Source organism: Odocoileus virginianus, chromosome 31 (assembly GCF_023699985.2).
Source record: "Odocoileus virginianus isolate 20LAN1187 ecotype Illinois chromosome 31, Ovbor_1.2, whole genome shotgun sequence".
NCBI lineage: Eukaryota > Metazoa > Chordata > Mammalia > Artiodactyla > Cervidae > Odocoileus > Odocoileus virginianus.
Genome location: NC_069704.1, coordinates 1953617 through 1973511, shown reverse-complemented (window position 1 = coordinate 1973511; position 19895 = coordinate 1953617). Strand labels below are relative to the sequence as shown.

General features: G+C 48.5%; 2 protein-coding genes across 2 annotated transcripts in view; both read right to left on the bottom strand.

The window, feature by feature from the left end:
- DCDC2C (doublecortin domain containing 2C) overlaps positions 1 to 5766 on the bottom strand; it is a 66363-nt gene extending 60597 nt beyond the window's left edge. The window contains exon 1 of the mRNA XM_070459175.1: positions 5480 to 5766. Coding sequence (XP_070315276.1) covers positions 5480 to 5766 — 287 coding nt within the window. The remainder of the gene's footprint in view (positions 1 to 5479) is intronic.
- Positions 5767 to 6766: 1000 nt separating this feature from the next.
- Positions 6767 to 19895, bottom strand: part of ALLC (allantoicase) — a 28253-nt gene continuing 15124 nt past the window's right edge. Inside the window, 10 exon segments of the mRNA XM_070459174.1 lie at positions 6767 to 7053; positions 7056 to 7110; positions 7821 to 7945; positions 9402 to 9510; positions 10980 to 11053; positions 11415 to 11597; positions 15671 to 15803; positions 16660 to 16741; positions 17709 to 17832; positions 19257 to 19344. Of these exon segments, the coding sequence (XP_070315275.1) occupies positions 6905 to 7053; positions 7056 to 7110; positions 7821 to 7945; positions 9402 to 9510; positions 10980 to 11053; positions 11415 to 11597; positions 15671 to 15803; positions 16660 to 16741; positions 17709 to 17832; positions 19257 to 19344 (1122 nt within the window). The 3' untranslated portion in view covers positions 6767 to 6904.

Below are 19895 nucleotides of genomic sequence, written 5' to 3'. Positions count from 1 at the left end.
TTTTTATCTCAACAACAAACTCCTAGGGTAAACAGGAAAAATCCTACCATAATTCAGATTCTTTGGGGTCTCCCCAAACACACACACACATACATACACATACATACTCACACAACATACACATTCATACATTCATGTACATACACGTGTGCACGCATAACCATACACGCACACATGCATCGTGTTCACACATGTCTATACATACACATGCAGGCATGCACATGCATGTACACAGGCATAAACATACATGCACACACATTCATGCATGTGTACATACACGTATGCACACATATGTGCACACATACATGCACAAACACACACATACACAATGCCCCGATCTACATTTTATTGTGAATACAACTTTCTCCACAAATCATTAATTCCAAGAGTTATGGGACATTTATCTTTTAAGTAAGTATTGGCCTACAATATTTTGTTTTATAGAGAAAAAATTCTATTTCTCATCTCAAATTAATTTATTCCAGAGAGTGTAGGAAATGTTTGAATGATGACTGGATTTGGGTAGATTTTACGCTGCTTGTCTTCTCAATGTACCGTTTCACAGCCGTTATTATAAGAAGACCTCCAGGGCGGTTCATATATCATCAGGTTGCACTTCAAAGTTCATCCGCTGGCGGCACAATTAGAAGCTTATTTGCTGGTGGAAATGAATTTTAACCACTCAACGGCTCAGTAAGTACAGAATATACATTCCGACAAGTGCTAGCTCACTGATACCAACATAAATTAAGCCCGAACAGTTTTCAGAGTTTTATTCACCAACATCTGGGTTCCAATTTCATACTTCACTGATCTAAAAGGTAGTGAAGAAGCGAAACCCAACGCCTCTCTGTATTGAACTCTGCATGCAAACCCCTCCCATCCATTTGACAGCAGTGAAGGTACACGGAAAACGCAAAATAGCGGAGGGTCTGCACCATGTGGGCACCCCTCCTCCTCCCCCTGCTCAGTGAACTGATCTCCTTCCATTCCCTAGAGGATATAATAATTGACCTTAAGAAACTCAGGAAGAAAAACATCTCAACGTCTTTCTCAATGTTTCTGCCATGAGTCCAAAACATTTTAAATAAGCCCTGACAAATCTCTCCACCAAATGAGAGTCTCCTGCATCTCCTGCACGAGCAAGTGGGTTCTTTACCACTGCATGACCGGGGAAGCCCCAATCCAAATGCTGCCTCTCAGCAGCTGTGATGTCTGTGATTTTCCTTCAAATGCAACAGGATGTCAAGTTTGCACATTTGCAGATGCCATTAAGAACTTAGATCACAAGCCAGCTAGCTCACAAAACACCTCTATCTGGGTGGCCCTGAAAAACTCAAGATATTGACAGTTTGGAGGGCCCTTTGGAGAGGGAGCATCCCAGGCACGTGGAAGAAGAAAATGGAAATCCACTCCGGAAAATCTCACTTTTATCTCAGGCCTCAAAGGATTTCCTCAAAAAACAAATCCCGTAGAAAAGAAGTCATTTGCCATCAAAACCTAAGTAAACTAACAAGGATAGCAAGGACCACAGAGAAAACCAGGTGAAATAAGAGAAAACTTTCAAATACTGGGACTGTAGGTACAGATCACAGAAGGACAAGACTTCAATAAAAGGCAAACTTGAAAATACATGCAGGACCCAGAGACTCAAGAGAATGAAATGGAAGCTTTGAAAAAGAACTAGGTAGCATGTTTGGAAATGAAAAATTAAATTATTTAAAATGCAATGAATAGGTCTGATAGCATAGGATACACAGGCAGAAAAATTAATCAGAAGATCTATGTGAAGAAAGTGCCTAGATTACAGCACAAAGTTGAAAGAGAGAGAGAGATGAGAAAGAGGGGGTTTGAGTCAATGAAACAGGCCCACCCACACCCACCCAGATACCGGAAGCAGAGAGAGAAACGAAGGCAGAGGCACCATCTGAAGAGACAGTGGCTACGAAGTCCCCCAGAGCTGACGACAGTCACCGTGCCAGGACTCAGGAAAAGTCAATAAATCCGCACTTAGACAGACCACTTAATGCACAGTACCCAGAATCAAACAATGTGCATTTCAAAGAGCTAAAAAAAGATAAAACATTACTTTCAAAGAAGCAAATGATGATAGCTGATTTCTCACCAGCAACCACCGAGTTAGAAGACAATGAGAAACGCCTTCCACAGGCCGAAGGACACTGTCCTCCACAGATTTATAACAAAAATACATGAAGAAAAAGGATGAGAAGGCCTCGGCTCTGGGAACCGTGGACCAAGAAAGACTGATCGATGTGTCCTCTTCAGAACAAGTAAAACTGGACAAACTAAAAGCACACCGCTGCAACATAACAAGATAGTGAGGGGTTAGCGCAGTCCAGGAAAGAAAGGAAATAGACAAGAGCCTGATGTCCGGGGCCACTTTGGTTTAGGGGTGGTAGCTGCTGGGAGCAGAGAGCTGAGAGGAAGAACCACAGACAAAAGCGCTGGCTCAGGGCCCGCCAGCCACGGGGTCGTTATGACCCACTCTCCTAGAGAACTGGGACCACTGGCTGCACCTGCGCAGTAGAGAGCATCCTGGCTTCCAGACCCCTGGGTGGTCCGAACCTTCCCACACTCTGAAGCTGTGTTAAAGTGACCATGACCTGGGATGACACCGTTCAACTTATTTCTGCAAATAAGTTTTAAAAGTAAAAAATGTGCAGCACACAGAGATAATGAGGCAGAGGGACAGAGAAGACAGCCTAACAGAGATGCAGCTGTAACAAGAGCCACTGTGGCTTCAGGCTGAACCACTCCTGCCCAGGAGAGCCAGCAGCTAGATCTCCCATGGATGCCTCACGACACGGATGAAGCTTCCTGCCATGGGAGTGAGTCTGCAAGCACCTGCCCGGGTCAGGCCTTCAGATGTGAGTGCACCAGCATCTTGATTACAAACACATGAGTGTCTCTGAGGCAGAACCACTTGGCTAAGTTGCTCCGGACTTCCTGGTCAGAGGACCTATGAGACAATAAACACTGTTCCCACCAGTAAGCTTGCATGCATAGGACATAGGACATGCAGTAACAGATAACTCACATGCTCTCCGGGAGGAAGTCTCATCCACGTGCACCAGGAGATGGATAGAAGAATGTGCACAACAGTGTGCTGACTTAGCATGAAATTTGAAACAACACCAAATATCCACCAATGGATTGAATAAATAAGCTGGTATATCAGCCAACAAAATAATAGCTAACAGTGAAAACGAATGACTTATACTTACATGCTATTAACATGGATGAGCCTCAGAAGCATATTATGAAAAAGCAAGTAACAAAATACACAGAGCATAACTGCATTTACATAAAGTACATAAAACATTGGGAAAAATGTATCCTTCAGGGATAGATTATAATGAAAAGATGATTATCACAAAAGCCAAAATAGAGTTTCCCTGTGGGCAAGGGATGGGAGTGGATGTAGGAGGTTTTGAAAATACTGGTCATTCTCTTTTCCTGAATCCGGGTTGTGGTTCACACAGAGGCTTGCTTTATTACTATTCTTTAAACTACACATAAAATCGCACATACTGCTCTGTACATGGGGCTTCCCAGGAAGCTCAGTAGTAAAGAATCTTCCTGACAACACAGGAGATGCCGGAGACACGGGATACGCAGATTCGACCCCTGGGTGGGGAAGATCCCCTGGAGGAGGAAACAGCAGCCCACTGCAGTGTTCGTGCCTGGAGAACCCCAGGGACAGAGAGCCTGGGGGCTACAGTGCACGAGGTCGAAAGAGCTGAACACGGCTCAGCGAATGAGCACGCACACACTGCTCTGTATACACGATAAATTTCACAATGAAAGAAAAGGCATCAACAGCACGTAAGAAACAGAAGTGATACCTCTAGAGAGAGACAGGAGACGTGAGTGATGCCGAGGCAGCCCAGGAGTTCACGGAGGACGAACAAACAAGTGCTCTTCTCCCCTCTGCTCTGTAAGGCAGTGCAAGTCACTCAGTCGTGTCCGACCCTCGGCAACCCCGTGGACCACACAATCCATGGGATTCTCCAGGCCAGAATACTGGGGTGGGGAGCCTTCTCCTTCTCCAGGGGATCTTCCCAACCCAGGGATTGAACCTAAGTCTCCTGCATTGCAGGCAGATTCTTTACCAGCTGAGCCGCCAGGGAAGCCCAGGAATACTGGAGTGGGTAGCCTATCCCTTCCCATGGAATTCTCCAGGCCAGAATACTGGAGTGGGTAGCCTTCCCCTTCTCCAGGGGATCTTCCCAACCCAGGGATTGAACCTAAGTCTCCTGCATTGCAGGCGGATTCTTTACCAGCTGAGCCGCCAGGGAAGCCCAGGAATACTGGAGTGGGTAGCCTATCCCTTCTGCAGCGGATCTCCCCGACCTCGGAAATGAACCGGGGTCTCCCACATGGCAGGCGGATTCTGCTCTCTAAAGGCAGCCTTTTCTGAGGTCCTGCACCTCGACAGAACTACACCTGTGCCTCTGTCTGCGCAGTCTCCGCTTTCTCTTCTGTGGTTACTTCTGATTGTGTCTTATCTCCCCGAAACACACACGGAAGGGCCCTTGCAGCCTCCCCGGTTCCGCCAGGCTGCCCTCTGGGAAGACGCGCACAGCAGCTTTTGTTAAGGAACTGAAGAAGTCATTGCACTGATAGACATTTGTATAACGTGGTACCCAGAGCTTAGAGAAATGATGAAGACTCTCAGAGCACAGAGACGGGCGTGCTCCTGGAAAGAAAAGTAAGGGTATGAACATAAGTGTGGTGACCCCATTTGCTGAAAGGCCTCACAGGGTGTGCAATACCAGCTCCCGGCTAAACGAAACGGAACTGAATTCACGCTCTGGGTGGGCAGCCACAAGCACTCCCGACGGCCTGAACCCGGCCAGCTCCATCAGGGCTTTCCGGGTGGATGTGGAATTGGTTCGTGGGCCTGCTTGCCCAGGACACCTACATCCTGCGCAGCTGCTCCTGACCTCAGCGCTGCGGGGGCAGAGGCCGGAAGGCACGTCTGCACTTCGCTGGCTGCCAGGATTTCGGAAATCCCAGGTGCCTGTCCTCGGCAGGGTCTGAATCCAGCAGGCCAGAGGACGGTGAGCGAGCCCACAGCACACTTACGGAGGTGCGCTCATGGAAGGACGCGCGCTCATGGAAGGACGCGCGCTCATGGAAGGACGCGCGCCCGGGTCCCCCGGACGCCGGTCTGGACGAGTCACGACCCAGCTCTGCTGCTGCTCTGCTCCGCGTGGCCGACTCCCCTTCTCCCCGCAGAGCTTCACACCTTTCCAAAGAGGCGCGCCCTGGCGCCCTATTTTCACTGCCAGGCCCGCTGCCCCCCTCCGCATCCCCTTCCTAACCCTCTGCGTCACTGAGGGTCTGGGGACAGACACCGCCACCCGGCGGACGGTGCATGGCGCGCCAGGAGTTGGCGCCGGGCGGGCAGAGCCGGCGCGGTCGGGGCCGGGGCGCGCGGGCCGCGGGCACTTACTCCAGCTTCTTGAAGCGCTCGCGCCCGGCCGCCACGTACTTGCCGCCGGCCTGCAGCGAGTCCAGCTCCAGCACCGGGTGCCCGCGCGTCGGCGTGAAGAGGCGCCGCACGCCGAACGGCACCTCCACCTGCTCGGTCAGCTGCTCCAGCAGCGCCTCGAAGGTGGCCACGTGGCGCCGCGACAGCACGAACTTGCGGCCCACGTAGAACTGGTCCCCGTTGCGGTACACCACGATGGTCTTGGCGGGTGTGGTGTCCACCAGCGCGTGCGGTGCGCGTGAGCCCATGGCCGCGAGCCTCCTCCGCCGCCACCCGGCCGCCGCCCGTGCGCTCCAGCCGCCGCCGGGCAGCCCGGCCACCGGGGCGCCGGGTCCACGGTCCCACCGCCCGCGCTGACGCCAGCGGCGATTGTGACCGCCGCCCACCTGCCCCGCCGCCCAGGAGAGGGGCTGCCAAGCCGGACAGGGTCGGGTCGTGGGGCAGGGCCAGGCCCGGCGATGGGCATCCGAATCCCGGCAGGTGAGGCCCGCAGAGCTCGGGGGCAGGGAGGGAGACACCCGCCACGGTGGGGGGTGGGAGGCCGAGGGTGCCCTGGGCCCCACCGGGACCCTCCCGCTGCTCCTCCACCTCCTGCTCTGCCCAGAGGCGGAGAGGTGGGGGTGGCGGACAGGACCATCAGGACAATTAAAACTGGTCAAAGAGGATGTGCCAGGAACCATCCAGAGCACGTGGGAATCCAGGGGAGCAGGCGCGGCTGGCAGGCGGTGCCCCAAAGGTGTAACCTTCAGAAGGCAGCTTCATGTGCAGCAGGAGCAAGTCAAGGGCCTGGGTGACCTTCGGAAGGTCACGTACTGTTCCAGGTAAAGGCAGGCCCCACCTCTTCAACCCAGACAGAGAATGCTTGTAGGATTATATTTTTCCAGTGGCTTTGATGGGCTTCAACAAACTTTTCAGGACAGGAGACTATGTACAAAGTGCTAAAGTACCTCCGAAGGTACAGAATACCGATGTTATAAAAATATTAATATCTTGTACTGATTAAAAAAAGTAATAAAGAAATGCTACTATTTCACAGCCACCGCCAGTTTTTGAACTACCAAGTGTTCCCTGAGTGAGTGGTACCCGACTCTGGTCCCATGGCCTGCAGTCCGCCAGGCACCTCTGTCCATGGGATTTCCTAGGCAAGCATCCTGGAGTGGGTTGCCATGCCCTCCTCCAGGGGATCTTTCTGACCCAGGGGGCCAACTGCCAAGCACTCCATAGTGACATTAAATGCAGATACCCGTGTGTGAGGGTGACCCCTTTATTAAATCATCAGGAATTGTATTGACCTTCGAAACACTAACTGCTAGAAACTTAAGTTTCACGTGTTGAGCACACTTCAGAAGAGTCTGAGTCACTTTTCAGTCGCCAGGGTTTTGTGGGTTAGAGGTTCGCCCTGAAGCCCGTCTTCACCGAGAGCCTCATCACGGGCTTCTCGCTGGGCCGCAGGAGGCAGATAGAGCTGGGGAAGCCCTTGGGCGGGAGGCGGCTCACGCCCCCGTCGGGGGTGATGGTGAGCTTGGCGTGGGTATGACGTCCTGCAGTTCAGGGGTCAGGCTGTCCAGCACATGCATCTCATCGGGCTTCAGCTGGAAAGAGAGGGGAGGCGGAGGTCCTTGTAATGACCAGGGGGCTGACTCTCCCAAGGCCACCCATCCGATTGGACTCTGGGCCTTAAAAGGTGAAAAGTTATTCCATGATAATAATTCGGCTCGCCCTAGCAATCTGCTTTTGGGGACAGGATGCCCTAAGGAGACCGGCATGAATACTCAGGTCCCCGTGATGTTTCTTTCTGATAGTTAAGTAAGTGGACAAACTGATGAGAAAAAGAAAGCAGAAAGGGGGCCCGTGGGAGTGTTCACCCCTCACTAAGGGGAGCAGCGCTCACTCCCATCTCCGACCCGAAAATGACCATGTCCCTCCTGCATGATCCAGGGAAATGCTCTGGATCACCTCAGCATCCATCCCATGGCTGGCTACACCCTGGTGGCCGTAAATATGCTAGCCGCCCCACCTAGAGAGTCAGTACAATGCAGAAACGTTTCTCCATGTATGCATGCTTGAACAAGGTGGTCTAAAAAACAATTTGAGAGTTAGATTATGCAAACATGTGAAACGAGAGAGCCCGTCATTTTATAATATAAAGGGGCAGAGACAGTTTTTAAAATCTCATTTGTCACACTGTTAAACTGAGCAGAAGCTTTGGGGCGGAGCTGTGACCCTCTGAAACCCGGCCTCGACTGAAGCAGCCCGCGGGAGGGCTGCCTGCGTGGCCCCAAGGGATCGGACACCACACTACCTTTGTGACCGGAAGCAGTGGCTTCCACTTATGGCCCGGAAGGTCCCACTTCTGCCTGACCATGTCTTCCTCCTCCTGCGTCGTCAGGATGCAGCCGTCCACCTTGCAGCTCTCCGGAGAATTACCTGTCAGAACAAGACAAAGGTGTCTTTTCCACTCTGTCTGCACCCAGTGCAGTTTGGTTTATGGAATACTGACCTTTTTAATCAGATCAAAAAGCCCAGCAAAAAGTGAGCATGGGTGAGGTGAGCATGCTTCTGGGGTGCATGAAGAGGACATCCCAATGACTGTTTCTGTTTCTTTAATATACATGCATGTGTGAATACACGTGTGCACACACATGTGTGGATGTGTGTATTAGGCCTGGCATGTTTGATGTTATAACTGGATGCCAGCTTGTTCCCGATCCCCATGCCCATCATCCCTGGCTGACAGATATCCAAGGCCAGTAGCAGGGCATCCATGCCATGCTGCAGTTTGGGGTCCCTGGTTACATGGATTTGCTGTTTATTACCCTGGTTTTGACTAAACTGTCCCTCACAAAAATAAACAAGCGACTTTAAACTACCACACAGAGAACCATGGATTAAATATACCACTAGAGATGATTTGTGAACATCCATAAACAGCAAAAAAATAACAGAACTGACATTCCTCCTGACCGTCAGGAGCCGCCCTTGGTCAGTCACGTTGAAAGGTGGAAACAGTGACCACTAATCAGATCTAAACCACAGGAGTCTTCCCAACAGGAGTTCAAATTATCAAGACCCCTTGAAACCGTTTACATCCACCCATTGAGGATGAACTTCACCTTAAATATATGCCGACCCTTGATGAAACAGTTAATAGTTGAGTGAGGTCATAATGATTCACAAGACATTTAAAAATCAAGCATCCAGTGTATGAATACAATCTGCTGTATTTATTCAAAGACGGCCAAAGAATCATGAGACACCCACCATAGTACTTGGCAAAACTTCACTTAACAATTATAAAAGTTTAGTAACCTCTTTTGAACTTAATATAATGAACCATGTATCTATCTCATAAGAAAGTAAATATGGAATATTAAGGGTGCTTTTCCAAATATTATTTTATTAAAGGAAGGCCATGATTTTTAAAATGTGTGTAGATCACTGCCCAGAGAAGAGATAGTCACCAAGCTGCTTGCGATCCCTCCCATGAGAAGACACCTCCACCTTGTTCTTGCGATGTCCTAACCAGGAGGTGTTTCATAGGCTTTTTCACATGGAGTTCAGGGACCTTGTGGTGAAGAGCCTTAGTGCCCCATAGAATCTCATGACTTTTGTAGTCGAGTGCACATCCAATGCTTTATAAAGAGAGAAGCAGAGTGCAAAGGGTTAAGATAACATGCTTGAAGCTACACAACTGTGAGCGGAAAGCCAGGCCCACAGCCCGCTGCCCTGAGTCCCTCTCCTGCTGGAGCCCGCTGTCTTTATTCTTTTTCATAGTTTTTATTTATTTATTTGGCTGCATCGGGTCTTAGTTGCAGCATGGAGCCCGCTGCCTTTATGATCAGCACATCAATTATAAGCGGTTTCTTAGTGGCATCACATTTACCTTTGAAATACTTTGTATCAATTTCAACTTGAGTTATTACTCCAGGATGAGCCAATCAGAAAAATGCCCACTCACAGCCTGGAACCAGGAGAATACCGTTCTCATCATTCTGGAATTCAAAAAGAGGAAGAAAAAACATAAGTCAGCTTGCTGTCATTCAAGACACCAATCCTGAAAGCCAGCAAGCGACAATGTTGGCACGTACTTGTCACTCCCTGCTATAAAAGAGTAGGGCATCCCTGGTGATTCAGAAGGTAAAGAATCTGCCTGCGATGCAGGAGACCAGGGTTCAGTCCCTGGGGCGGGAAGATCCCCTGGAGGAGAGCATGGCAACCCTCTCCAGTATTCTTGCTGGGGTAATTCCGTGGACAGAGGAGCCTGGTGGGGTCACAAAGAGTCAGACATGACCGAGTGACTAACACTTTCACTTCACTATAAAAGAATACCTACTTTCTGTGATCTGGTGTAAGTTGCTTCTTGCGTAATAAAGCGTCTCTCTACTGTCACTCTGTAAACGCCTGATGCCGACTCGGGTTAATCGGGTGCTTGGTAAATTTTGATGAATTTCTGATACGATCATGTATATCAGTTATAAATTCAGGTGGGCTTCCCAGGTGGCGCTAGTGGTACAGAACCCACCTGCCAATGCAGGAGACTTAGGAGACGCGAGTTCAATCCCTGGGTCAGGAAGATCCCCTGGAGGGGAGAGCATGGCAACCCGCTCCAGTGTTCTTGCCTGGGAAATCCCATGGACAGAGGGGCCTGGCGGGCTACAGTCCACAGGATCGCAAAAAGCTGGACATGACTTAGCGCGCATGCACATGAATTCAGGTAGGATGCTGTACACCAAAGGATGTTTATCTAACCCAACCAAGAGCTCCTGTGGTTGGTTGGTTTTGACTTTTCAAAGTAAATATGTCTTTGACCAAATCTATACCAATATATGACTTGCCTCCAAACACAAATTTCTAGTGAGGAGACTTTGTTTATATTTGGAAGCATTGGGTGATACAAACCCATGAAAGGTATGTTTACAATTAAGTTATTATAATTTGTATAATATATATATTATAAATAAGTTATAAGTTAAATTAAATTATAATTTGTGATATAACTTACACACTGAAAGTTGTTTTCTTTCGTTTTTTACTTCCTTATCTTGAGTTAGTTACTGGCCAAATCAGACAGCTGAGCCATCACGCGTTCACAGATGTGGTCTCACCCAACGATACGCAAAAATCAAAGATGATGAAATAGTGGTTGTTTTCCTCCAGATCAACAAATTTACTCATGGGTTTTATTAAATTTAGATGCTCTAGTTTTTATATTAAAAAAGGGATAATTCCAATGATGTGTTGGAACAGCCAGCATTAATTAGCAAGTTTAACTTCTAGGTCTTTATGTGTAGTCTGGCCCTGATATTATAATGAAACAGTAGAAGATTTAGAAAACATGTAGAAGCAATAAGTATTTACAAAAATGCCCAAGACTCCTTGACATCAGTCTCCTTGACATTAAGTGAAGGAAAAAACCTTTACTTTCTGGGAAGTGTTGGGATGCAGCATTTTCACGTCTCACCTCCAGTATCGGGGGCCTGTCCAGCCTCCGGGTTGTTTCCTAGCCGTCTGCCATCAACTTCGCCGTGCCGACTCCTGTCAAAAACAGTGTTTAGTGGGATATCACAGGATCATCACGTTTTATTAAAAATGTGAGAATAACTGCATTGGCGTGATCGGTGCAGATCCCGTGCACCTGAGCAGTGCGACATCTGTGATTTTCATTAAGACGAACGTTTCAGCAAATTCACACACAACTATAGGGTTAGTAAATTTTACTTTTCCATTTAGAGCAACTGCTTAAGACAAAATTAGGAAGGGAGATTGTTATTGATTTACTTCCTGTCTTAAAGGCTTTCAATCCTATATGAAGGATCTCATCCACCCATATGGCTTGAGATGGCCCCTTCCTCTTAAGTAATTCATACCACACTGGGGTGCTGACTGTGATGCCCACATGTCCCAAGCTCAAGCATCGTCTCCCCTATTATATTGTTCGGGTGCCCAAAATGTGCATTGCTAAACCCTACACAGGCACCCCCATACGCGATCATCACCAGGTCTAATGGTTCTTTGGGGTCACCTGCAGTCCAGTCTTTTTGTCCAGTACCGTATACCCTAAGACGTGCAATTCCACCATCTAAAAAGGAAAAGTGCCTTATTATTGTTATTACTTGGGAAAAGTTGCCCTTTGTGGATCTTAAAACACAGAGCTCTCCACATCTGCCTGCTCTAGTTCTTAAATACACTAAGCCCCAGGCCTTTGCACCTGCCACCCCCTTGTCCTCAGACAACTTTTCCTGCTGTCCAAAGACTACTCGCTGATCCCAAGTCTCAGCTTGTAGCATGGCCCCAGGAAGGCCTTCTTTCCCTCTCTAGAGCCATCTCCTTCCTGCCCCCCACTCCCACCTCAGCCACTGTCTGTTTCCCCAGGGTAAGGTTATCAATGCCTCCCCCCACACTTATTTACTTCATTGCACTAATCATAGTCCAGAATTACCTTGTTCTTAAGTCCCTGATAATAAGTCTCCCAAAAGCAGAATCTAAAAATCTTTGAAGGCCAGAATAGCTACTTGTCTTGCTTGCTTCCATGTGGCACATAGTAAATACTCACATATTTGTGGTGTTAGTGAATTAATAACTCCAGGAAGGCCAAAAATCAGTTGGGAAATTCACGACAGATATAATGCTTGGTGCCCCAAATCAACATTGCTAAATCCCACACCAACTTACACAAGATCTTAGGCTTTTATTTTTACACACGTCGCTTTGCAGTGTGGTTGAGAATATTGAAGATAACATTCACAAATACAAGTAGCTGCTGAGAACCAGAGCAGCTCAAGAGTAGGTCTGAAGAGCAGAAAATAACTACCAAGGTCCACTCACATTATGTGAGTCTAATAAAATGAACGTTTCTTATTTGAGTATCACTTCCTAGAAGGTGGAACCCAAGCTTTTTTATACAGAAGCTTAAAGTCATTAATCAGAATATTCTAATGAAACCAGCCCTATATTTTTACATGAAAAATCTGGTGAAATTGAGTGATCTGAAAAAATTTTAGTAGAACAGTGGAAGTCTTGATATTTGCAGTAAATAAAACCAGGCTGTCTTGGTATTTGCTGTCGTTCAGTCCTTCAGTCGTGTCTGACTCTGTGTGTCTGGACTGCAGCACACCAGGCTTCCCTGTCCTTCACTATCTCCTGCAGTGTTGGTATAAAACCCAAGACAATATGCTAACAAGAGTAATTCACAACACTATCCTGGCTCATTGAACATTATGAGCTGCCTTCATGGTACATAGTGTTAATGTCTGTTCATGTAAAGCTGATTTTACATTAAAAAGAAAGATTCTTGTTTACAGAATTAATGTCCAACCTCGCTTTTAATCAAACTGTCAAGGAATAGTCCCCTTCATGGGTCACAGCCTTGACGTGGCAAAGGGGCTCATGTAAGATCATGGCATCCAGCCGATCACTTCATGGCAAGCAGAAGGGGAGAGAGTGGAAGCAGCGACATTTTATTTTGGGGGCTACAAACTCACCTCGGACAGTGACAGCGGCCCCGGTGGCTCAGACGGTAAAGAATCTTGTCTGCAATGCAGGAGACATGGTTTCGATCCCTGGGTCAGGAAGATCCCTTAGAGAAGGGAATGGCAACCCACTCCAGTATCTGGCCTGGAGAATTCCACGAACAGAAGATCCTGGCAGGTTACAGTCCATGGAGTTGCAAAGAGTAGGACATGACTGAGTAACTAACACTTACTTGCTCCTTGGAAGGAAAGCTATGAGAAACCTAGACAGAGTACTCAAAAGCAGAGCCATCACTTTACTGACAAAGGTCCATAAGTCAAAGCTGAGGCTTGCCAGGTAGCACTAGTGGTGAAGAATCTACCTGTCAATGCAGGAGACACAAGGGATGTGGGTTCAATCCCTGGGTCGGGAAGATCCCCTGGAGGAGGAAGTGGCAACCCACTCCAGTATTCTTGTCTGGAAAAGTTCATGGACAGAGGAGCCTGGCCGGCTATAGTCCATGGAGTCGCAGAGTCAAATACAACTGAGCACGCACACACACATGGTTTTTCCAGCAGTCATGTACAGATGTGAGAGTTGGACCATAAAGAAGACTGGGAACCAAAGTACTGATGCTTTCAAACCGTGGTGCTGGAAAAGACTCTCGAGAGTCCCCTGGACTGCAAGGAGATCAAACCAGTCCATCCTGAGGGAAATCAACCCTGAATATTCATTGGAAGGACTGATGCTGAAGCTGAAACTTCAGTACTTTGGCCACCTGATGGGAAGGGCTGATTCACTGGAAAAGACTTTGATGATGGAAAAGATTAAGGGCAGGGGGAGAAGGGGACGACAGAGGACGAGATGGTCAGATAGCATCATGGATTCAACAGACATGAATTTGAGCACACTCCAGGAAATAGTGAAGGGCAGGGAAGACTGGCCTGCTGTAGTACATGGGGTCGAAAAGAGTTGGACACAACTTAGCAACTGAACAACGAACAGTAAATAAAATATGCAAGTGACCAAGTAAGCAATTGAAATTAGTCACGAGGCTGCTTAATGCTCTAACAACTTAAATGGGAAGAGAATTTTAAAAAGAAGAGATCCACATATATGTATAACTGAATCACTTTACTGAAAATCAGGAGGGGATGACAGAGGATGAGATGGTAGGATGGCATCACTGACTCGATGGACATGAGTTTGACCAGGCTCTGGGAGTTGGTGATGGACAGGGAGGCCTGGCATGCCGCAGTCCATGGGGTCGCAAAGAGTTGGACCACGACTGAGAGACCAAACTAACTGAACATCAGAAAATCAGAAACTAACACAACACTGTTAACAACACTCCAATATAAAAAATAGAAAGCTTTTAAAAAACAATAATTAGTCATAAGGGAAATGCAAATCAAAACCACAGTGAGATACCACTTCATTTCCTCTAGGGTGGCTGTGATCAAAAACTCAGAAAATGACAAGTGTTGGGAGGATGTAGAAAAACCAGACCCTTCATACATTGCTGATGGGAATGTAACATGGTGTGGCCATTTTGGAAAGAAGTCTGATAATTTCTCATAAAATTAAAAGCACAGTTATTATATGACCCAGAAATTTCAACTCCTAGGTGTACACCCACATGAAAACCATGTTTGCACAAAAATTTGTACAGGGATGTTTATGCCAGCATTATTCATAAGCTTTCAATAGGCGAAAATAGCCCAAATGTCTGTCAACTGATGCATGGACAAGCAATGAGGTCTGTCCATAGAATGGAAGATTATTTGACCACACACAGGAATGAAGTATTGACGCTCGACAACACGGGTGAGCCTTGGAAACATGTTAACCAGTCACAAAAGACCATTTATATGAAATGTCTGGAGTAGTCCAGTGGATCAAGACAGAAAGTGGACTGGTGGCTGCTTAGGGCTGGGGGAGATGAATGTTGATAGCTAAAGGATATCAGATTTCTTTTCAAGGTGATAAAAACGTTCTAAAGTTGACCGTGGTGATGGCTGCACATATACTACCTATGTCTATTTCATGCACACGCTCAGTTGCTCAGTCGTGTCTGACTCTTTGCGACCCCATGGACCATGGACGGTAGCCCACCAGGCTCCTCTGTCTATGGAATTTTCCAAGGAAGAGTACTAGAGTGGGTTGCCATTTCCTTCTTCAGGGGATCTTCCCGACCCAGGGATTGAACCTGCATCTCCTACACTGCAGGCAGATCCTTCACCTCTGAGCCACCTGGGAAGCCATATTATATATTTACATAGACTTTACACTGTATACTTACATGTACAATAAACCATAGAATTGTATACTTCACATGGGTGAAAAGCATGTTACACTTATTACATTGTAATAAAGCTGTTCAATAAAACAAAATAAGAGTTATTTGTACACAGCACTTCAACTGCTATAATATGTCTGTGAAACAGACATTGTTAGGCGATATCTAACCTAATACACCTTAGGTCCATCACATCCTAATTTAATTGATAGTTTTTCCTAACTACCTACGGATGGCAGGGCTAAAACGAGAATTTCCTAGTACACAAAAAGGGAAGATTAAAATCCTAAAATGCTAGAGAGATCAGTGACCAAGGAGGAAAGGGTGACTTTGCTTTGTGTTTTTAAAACATGTCAGCACTCAATGAAGAAACCACAGGACTGGAGATGGTCCATCATATTTACCTGGGAAAATGTTGAGTCGTATGTGACTCCACCTCTGCTGGGAAATGACCGGAAAGTAGTTGTGGCTGGAAGCAGGATTTCCCGGTTTAACTTCTGTCACGGGAACCAAGCAACTCCAGTTGTCGGACTTCAGCTAGCAATAAATATAAAAACACTAGTGATGGCTCTCGGGACAATAAATCCTCTCATCTTAAATCCCTGCATGGGGCTTGCGGGGCAAGCACACTTTGGAACAAAATTAATGATGGATGCCTAATGGAACACTTTAATAAAAACACTAATAAACATCAAGTCCCAGGTTTAATAAACAGAATAAAGGCCTGCTTTTATTTTACCCTGGTCATAACAGCCACCGGGCGGTGGTGGCCAGGGATGGGCAAGGGGTTAGAAACGAACCTCTGGATGTCTTCACTTTGAGGATTCATAAAAAGGCAGCAGCCAGAATGTGATGTGAACATTTAAATAAAACCCAGGCTCTTGCCGTGGGCCTGGGGGTAAATGGGTCAGCCTGAGCCTCCCAGCTCTCTCCTCTAGATCAGCGCTTCACTGGAAGGGCCTGCTTGTTGTTGCCGTTTTGTATTTCCCCAGTGTGTTATGGATCCACACTTTTGTAAAATGCAATGAAGATCACCAGACAAACTTCGAAAATCAAGAATGCCCCCAAATGCAAACCAAATTGTTTATTGCATTACATTCATCTGACATAATGTTACTTTGTCCAATAGCTATCAAAAGTATGTGAGCTGACTCTGTGTTTATCTCAGAGGGCATCATTCTGCATCTCTGTGAGCAGATTGCCTTGTGGGAAAAAGCACCCTGGACCTAGCATGCACTGCGGTCAGGGGTGCACAGACCCACCCAGAAACCTCTGCAGGGTCGCACGGGGCAAGCACAACGTGTGAGCTGTGCCAGGCTGCGTGCAGGTGGGCAGGCGGGCAGAGCTGCTCCCAACAGCTCGTGAAAAGCCCCCGCTCCCCCGGGAGACATACCTCCGAAATGGCTTCAAACTTCTCAGGGGTGGCCGCAGTTCCTGTCCTGACTTCTCGTTGTGGGATTTCTGGCTGCTTATCTAAAGTTACAGTGACCATGAGGGTTACCATTCCCATTCACAATCAGAATATACATACTCTCTTCATGAACTGTAGGGTCATTTTCATTTTGCCTAAAGATATCGTTTCTTAAGTCAAAGTATCAGATGACCAATGTAATAGATGTATGTGTTAAAGTCCCTCCACATTTAAAATACTTAGGGTAACTTCAGAAGGGGTGCTGCACATCCGGTGGTTCGTCTGCTCATCAGAGGGTAAGTATCATCTCCAAGTTTAGCCAGATGGACAAACTTATCACATGACTCGGGTTTTCAAAAGGCTGGATTGATAAAGTTATGGAATATTGTAAGTCAACTCCAAAAACACTGCTTCCCCCAGTGGCATCCTTAGAACCGATCCGTGGGCGATTCACCAACAGGGGCCCATGTGGACGATCAGTGCCCTCCTGAAAGCATCTTTCTCTTTGTCACCGGTCACTCCCTCCCAGCATCATGTGACTTTTCAGGTCCCTCCGTCATCTTTCGGGAGGGGAGAGCCGTCACGCCCCTGGAGCCTCCTACGTTACGAGCTGGGCACAGAGTGCCTGCAGGATAAGACTGCTAACTGACATGACTCCTGTTTCCCAAGTAAAGCACAGCCGTGCCCGTGAGGGTACATGTTTCTAGGAAGCTGCCTCTGGGACCAGCCCGGGAGGACACCGGTTCCATTCCAGGATTCGGAAAGGAAACTTCCTGGAAAGCCCAGAGCTGCCATGTCCTTACGCAGACCCAGGGGGCTGGGGGGCAGCAGAATGAGCAGGGGAGAGGCCCCACAGCTGGCCTGGCCCGGGCTCCAGACCGCCCTGGCCGCGCCACCCAGCCACCCGCCCGGCAGCCTGCTCCCCAAACCCTGCGCCTCCGGGGGGGTGCTGCAGTACGAGAATAGCAAAATCTAAGTTGAGCTGAAGAACACGGCTAAGCTAAACCGGGCCAGGGGGTCCCCAGGCAGCTTCTTCGAAGTTTGCCGCTTGAATCGACACTCGAGGGGCATGATCTCCCGTGAAGTAGGACGTGTGCACGTCGAAGCCCCGGATAACACCCTGGATGCCCAGCTGGACCACGCACCAGTCGTGACCTGGGGATGTAAACAACAGGAACCCCTCGGGCGGAATCCCGCCGACGAGCCTCGCTGCTGAGCAAAATGACAGTGGAAATAAAACACCAGAAACGCACTTCTCGAATCGGAGAGACACGTGTGCGGGCTCCTCCTGGCCAAGACTGCCAGGTCTCTGCTGACACGGCCTCATGGGCCACCACTGGCCACATGGATCTTCCCTTCTAATGTGACCAGAGTGTGTATAAGCCCTGGATCCGGATGGGCCGCATGTCTGACTTCAAACTGGCCACCTCCCATGTGCATTATTGGCAGACAGGCGTCTCTGAGCTTCATTTCTTTTAACTGCAAATCAGGGATGAGATCAGCTTCCAAAAGTTTAACTATAACTCTGGTGTAGGGACCACCAGCCCAACTCAGCCGGGGCTCGGGATTGAGCTGGGTCTCCTGGAAACAGCCTGCTCTTTGCCTTCAGGGACCCAGCCAGGACTACCCCTCCCTGCATCAGATGATGTATAAGCACTCCCAGTGTGACACTGTGTGATTCTTGGTTTCCAGCAGTCAGATTCAGATCAACCTTAAAATGTCCGGTTTTATTAGAATCTAATAAGGCCTGGGCTTTGCTGGTGGCTCAGACAGTAAAGAATCTGCCCGCAGTGCGGGAAACCTGGGTTTGATCCCTGGGTTGGGAAGATTCCCCTGGAGGAGGGCATGGCAACTCACTCCAGTATTCTTGCCTGGAGAATCCCATGGACAGAGGAGCCTGGTGGGCTACAGTTCATGAGGTCCCAGAGAGTTGGACACGACTGACCGACTAAGCACTGTACAAGCACAGTCATAAGGCCTGGAGAACCACAGAAATATAGAAAATTATAATACTTGAGACAATAGCAAGAAAGTCAGTGATTAGCCTAATGCTGGCTGCTTTCCTTTTACAGACTTTTCTATAAATTTAAAGGGTGTATGTTGCTTGGTGAGTAGCAGTGAGCGGAAGTAGCCTCTTGAGGCGACATAAAAGATAGGATGGATTTTGGCTGAGTTCCCGGCTCCTCTTACCGTTGCTGTGACCTGAGCTGAGTGAATGAGGCTGTTTCCATGGCAGTCGGATGGGACCAGAACACCTACTTCAGAGAGGGGTGCTGACGTCAAATGCCGCACACGCACCGACCGATGTACCCACGAGGCTCAGCCTCCTTCGCCCACGGCCCTCCTCTCCCAGAGTCTCCTTTTCCTCACAAGTGCCTGCCCCCTCCTGCTTGCACCGATGACCAGGGCTCTTGCGACCCCTCCTGAATTGTCAGAGCCTGCCGTTCAGAAGGGACATCTGAAGTGACCGAGTAGTCCAAGGGCCCGTGTTAAAATCGGCCCCCAGTGTGCGCTGCTTCCCAACAGCCCCTGATCTCAAACGTCACAGGAGTGAGTGAGCAGAGTCAGCATCGTCTTACCTGGGATCCTTTTCCTTCTGGTCTGCCATCCGGCCATCCACTTCCCAAACTCGGTGTACTCATGTTCCTTAAATCTTGGGTTGTCCCTCTAAAGCAAAGACAAGCGGATCATTAACCTTCATGCGAGAGCCTAGGCTTGCAGGAAATAGACTTCTGTCCCAAAGGGACAGATGCACGGTGCAGAGAACAGGGACTGCAGGGGAGATGGAGGACGATGCCTGCGTATCTTCGTATCAGCTTCTGAGAAAGAAGTCCTCCTTCTCTGCGGGCCATCCTCCACGGAACTTGCCACTGGCAGCAAAATGTAAAACCACACATGGCTCATTCCAGGGGCCCCACCACTGGTGCAGCCGCAACCTGGGAGCCTCCTGAAAAGTCATTTATCAAAGCGAGGAAGGGTAGCTGGACCCCCAGAGCAGCCCCGAAAAGACTGGGCAACCAGAATCGGGAGAGTCTCAGGAAGCGCAGGCTTGACGCTGCGGGTCCCTCTGAACACTCACCCCTGCCCCCATCCCCATGCTCCGAGCTGCTTCACGCCCACCAGTAAAAGTGGGACCCCCACCCCATGGCAGTCACACGCTGCCGGGCGCCAGCTCTACGGGCCCCAAGGCCATCACCCCTCTCGCAATAACTCCCGCT